Source organism: Myotis brandtii, unplaced genomic scaffold (assembly GCF_000412655.1).
Source record: "Myotis brandtii unplaced genomic scaffold, ASM41265v1 scaffold193, whole genome shotgun sequence".
NCBI classification, from domain to species: domain Eukaryota; kingdom Metazoa; phylum Chordata; class Mammalia; order Chiroptera; family Vespertilionidae; genus Myotis; species Myotis brandtii.
In genome coordinates, this window is record NW_005357191.1 from 1,213,314 (window position 1) to 1,218,016 (window position 4,703).

Here is a 4,703-nt window from a genome sequence, read left to right on the forward strand (position 1 = left end):
TTCATTGATAAGCCTATTTAAAATTTCCGATGATAGAGAGTTTGTGGGTAAGTTATTATGCCCTTTGGGTTCCCAGTAGCTCTTCGGGGGATTTGTTGCTTAGAGGTTTTCTTTCCTGAAGCTGATTCATAAAAGGGAGATGCTCGCCCTGGCTGGTGGCTCCGTTGGTTGAGCGTCCTCCGGTGTGCCCCGAGAGGTCGCCGGCTCTGTGCCCAGAGAGGTCGCCGGCTCTGTGCCCAGAGAGGTCGCCGGCTCTGTGCCCAGTCGCCGGCTCTGTGCCCCGAGAGGTCGCCGGCTCTGTGCCCAGAGAGGTCGCCGGTTCTGTGCCCTGAGAGGTCGCCGGTTCGATTCCCAGTGAGGCACAAACCTAGGTTTCGGGTTCGATCCCAGGTCGGGGCGCCTACGGGAGGCAACCGATCCATCTCTCACATCAAACCGATGCTTCTCTCCCCCCTAAATAAATAAATAAACAAACAAATAAATAAATAAAAACGTTTACTAAAAAAGGGGGAAGAACAAAGTTGTTTTGTTTTCTTGGTAATTTAAAGTTTAAAACAAATGTTAGCAATCTAATTTGTTCTGTGTTATTTTTAAATTCATGCCTTTGCTACCTTTCACCTGGGCTGTTGCAGTGCCCATCTCTAACTAGTCATCAAGCATTTGGTCTCTTTTCCTCTCTAAATGCTGTGTGTCCGCCCCCTCCCTCCCCCCCAGGTCCTATTCTCTGGTTGAATTATTTTCCGTATTCTCGCCCACATTAGTCTGGGCTGCTGGACATTTCATTGATTATTGTTTATCGACTAGTCAAGTCTTCTGGTTCTCACTTTTCTCATCTGTAAACCGCAGGTATGTTTAGCTTATTATCCTCCAGGAGTGTCCTTTCCTCTTTCCCAACCTTTCAGAATCCTGCCATCCTTCAGATCTAGCTCATCTTGCTCTTCTTTTTTAAAATTTATTTTTTATTTGATTTTATTTTGTTGATTTGAGAGAGAAAGAGAGGAAGGGAGGGAGAGAGTTCCATTTAGTTAGGCATTCATTGGTTGATTCTTTTATGTGTCCTGACGGGGATTGAGCCTGCAACCTTGAGGTATGGGTCAAGGTCAAGCCAACTGAGCTACCCAGCCAGGGCCATCTTCTTCTTCTTGAAAGCTCGTTTCTGACCACACTAGCCCACAGGAATCAGAATCAACTTTGTCAAAACATTTAGGAAACTTATTGTCTATGCTGTTTATTTTTAGCACATAGTCACATACTACTTTGGCCATGTCTTTGCAACTAGACTGTAAGCCCTGGGAGGCAGGAAGGTGTTTGGCTCAGAGTTCCTTACACATCTTACGCTCTCAGCTGTGTTTATTGAATGATTGATATTAAACTTGGTAGTACTTAGTAATTTATTCTCCTTTGTGCTACCCTCAAAAGGCAAAATGGCTTAACTTCATGATGCCTTTACTAACAACTCCTGTTTTAAGGAAAGACTTTAACAGTAGCGGATGGTCATGCCAATTTAAGTACTTAATGAAAGCTCATAAAATCTTAGTTTACATGCAAATAGTTGCCTTGAACACCACCTAGAAATTATATTGGTGATGATTCAATGTGTTTAAAGAGAGTGAGAGTTTAGACCCTACATGATATTTTCAGTCCTGAATTACTGGAGAGAAATTTGGTATGTTGTTTGACGATAAATTAATTCTAAGTGTGTGAGAACTTGAATCTGGCTTGTCACTTACTCCTTTGGGTGTCAGAGACTGATCCGATGTGCCATGCTCTGTTGATGTCTTATCACAGTAAATCTTGGGCCATGGATTTCATGAATTTAAACTTTAGAGTGGAAGTGCTCTTCTGTTGTCTCTCTAGTACAGTGGTTCTCAACCTTGGCTGCACATTAGAATCACCTGGGAATCTTTAAAATCCTGATTTCTGGGCCTCAAGGGCTCCTTTCACTTCTGTCTCCAAGTGATTCTAGCTGAGCTCTTCAGCCTTGAAATGGGTTGGAATGGGATCGTAGTAAAGGGAAGATTAATGTCACTAAGAAAACTGGCATTTTCTGTGTTAGTGGCTCCTTCAGTTCAGAGGGGAAGAAAATCCTTGCTTGGGTAGGATTTGGGTTTAGAGAGAGATGGTGCCTGTTAGTTATTGTTATTTTTGACAATTGAAAAGTGTATTTAATGTAATTAATATTCCTTACATAAAGAATATTACATATTTTTTTTCCAGTTGAACTATAGTACTATTAGACAGCTGTTTCATAGCTCCAGTTACCATCCTCGAACTATTTGTACAGCTGAAAGATCAAACTTACTAATGGAGTTCATCTTCAGTTTTTCCTTCTCTTAATATATCCCACTACACAGTCTTAACCACTGTCTGCAAACTCTGTTAAAGATGGGTCAGAAGCAGCGGTTCAGACTCTAGTTGTCAAGGAAGGAATGACCTTGCTGTTCTCTTTGTGCTGTGTGCTCTTTCAAATCCAAAATAGTAGTTTTCTAATGACAGTTAGGGTTGACTTCTTTTTGTTAGGAATGTTAGATTATAGAGAATTATCCACCCACATTATATAAATATTCATTCTGTAATGAAAATAGTTTTACAATAGCTTGAACAGTTTCATTTAGTAAAATGCTCTAAAGGTTTATGCCTCATCCCTTTATCTGCCATTGTTACTCTCTTTTTAAAAACTATATTTTTATTGATTTTAGAGAGGAAGGGAGGGGGAGAGGGAGAGATAGATACATCAATGATGAGAGAGAATCATTGATCGGCTGCCTCCTGCACATCCCCTACTAGGGATCAAGCCCACAACCTGCACATGTGCCATGACTGGGAATCAAACCACGACCTCCTGGTTCATAGGTTGATGCTCAACCATTGAGCCACACTGGCTGGGCAAGATGTGTAGATTTTTAATAATGATTTTATAGATTAAAATTATGTAAGAATTATGCAAATAACAAATTATTTCCAGGAAGTAGAGATATCTGATCATAAAACAGACATTGTACTGTAATCATGTGGGATAGTTTTAGAGAAAAGATGACTAATGTAGCTTTAGGAACCCATCTCTCCCTATAATACTGGGACCTCATCCTAACAACCTTTTTCCTTTTTTATCATCAGTATCCCTTTTCCCACTACATCCTCCCCTTCAGCTTGAAAGCACAAACAAATATTCTTTCTTTTGTCTTTTCTCACCCTCAAAATAGTGTTCCATCTTCTTCCTTCCCGTTGCCCTTTCCACTGAACTTCCCACTTACTCATTAGTCCATTGTGATCTGTCTTCTACCTCTTCTACTTTTCTGAAATTACCCCCTTAAAGAACACCAAAGATGGAATTATCATATTTAGTGGCTTCTTAGTCATCATTCTTCTTTACTTCTTCCTCCTTAAAACTTCTCTCTAAGCTGCTACCCGCTTCTGATTTTCTTTCCAGCTTCTGACTTTTCTCAGTCTCCTTCCTGCTCCCTTTAGTAATTCATGCAACAAATACTTGAGTGTCTGCTGTGGGCCAGAGGGTATTTTAGGCACCAGAAATATAGCCGTGGATAGGACAAATTAATCAGCTCACATGAAGAAAGAGATCAGTGATTTAAAAACTTATTTTTAGTTGTAATAAATGCTAAGAAACATTAGAGTAGTGTGATACTGAGTGATTTTCAGTAGCATCTTTATATAAGATGCTTTATCTTTTTTTTTTTAATCCTCACCTGGGGACGTATTTTATTTGATTTTAGAGAGAGAGGAAGGGAGAGAGAAAAACATTTATGTGAGAGAGAAACACTGATCAGTTGCCTCCTATACACACCAGACACAGTCACCAACATGCAGCTGTTTGTCCGCTCCCAGGAGCTCCACACCCTCGAGGTGACCGGCAGGGAGACGGTCTCCCAGATCAAGGCTCATGTAGCCTCGCTGGAGGGCATCGCTCCAGAAGATCAAGTCATGCTCCTCGCAGGCACACCCCTGGAGGATGAGGCTACCCTGGGCCAGTGTGGGGTGGAGGCGCTGTCCACTCTGGAAGTAGCCGCCCGCATGCTTGGAGGTAAAGTCCATGGTTCTCTGGCCCGTGCTGGGAAAGTAAGAGGTCAGACCCCCAAGGTGGCCAAACAGGAGAAAAAGAAGAAGACTGGTCGGGCCAAGTGACGGATGCAGTACAACCGGTGTTTTGTCAATGTTGTGCCTACCTTTGGCAAGAAGAGCCCCAATGCCAACTCTTAAAGTCCTTTGTCATCTGGTTTTCTCTAATAAAGCCATACCCAATAAAAAAAAAAAAAAAAAAAAGACTTAAGCAGAAACATGATCTGATCTGATTTAGTTTTGAAAGGTCATTCTGGTGCTCAATGAAGTTGGTGTGGGCAAGAGTGGATGCAGTTATGCTTTTACAGAAGTGTTGCCTGGGGCTAGTGGTGGTAGTGGAGATGAAGAGGAAATGGATTCTGGACAGGTCCTGAAGGCAGAGATGCCAGAACTTGGTCATGGATTGGATGGTGGTAAGAGAGAAGGGGAAAGTTGAGGGGAATTCCAAGTTTTTTGCCTTGATAAACTTTCTCTGCACACTTTTTAAATATTAATGTTCCCTAGGCAATTACAGTCTCTACTTTTTTCACTCAGTCTTCTTTTTCTGGGTAATGAATGTCATTGACTCTTTCATGGCTTCACCTATCGTCTGTAATAATAAGATTCTCCAGAACTCTCTTCCAAGGTTC

The 4,703-nt window shown here is 41.6% G+C and overlaps 1 protein-coding gene across 1 annotated transcript; it reads left to right on the forward strand.

Moving 5' to 3' along the window:
• The first annotated feature begins 3,804 nt into the window (after nt 1-3,804).
• LOC102257698 (ubiquitin-like protein FUBI) lies at nt 3,805-4,250 on the forward strand. Its single transcript, XM_014538590.1, has one exon. It carries the CDS (start codon nt 3,820-3,822, stop codon nt 4,138-4,140), a length of 321 nt encoding a protein of 106 aa, XP_014394076.1. The 5' UTR covers nt 3,805-3,819; the 3' UTR covers nt 4,141-4,250.
• The last annotated feature ends 453 nt before the right edge of the window (nt 4,251-4,703 follow it).

What these genes read in the sequence shown, in the direction of transcription:
- LOC102257698 (XM_014538590.1), top strand. Translation starts at nt 3,820, where the DNA reads ATGCAGCTGTTTGTCCGCTCCCAGGAGCTCCACACCCTCGAGGTGACC.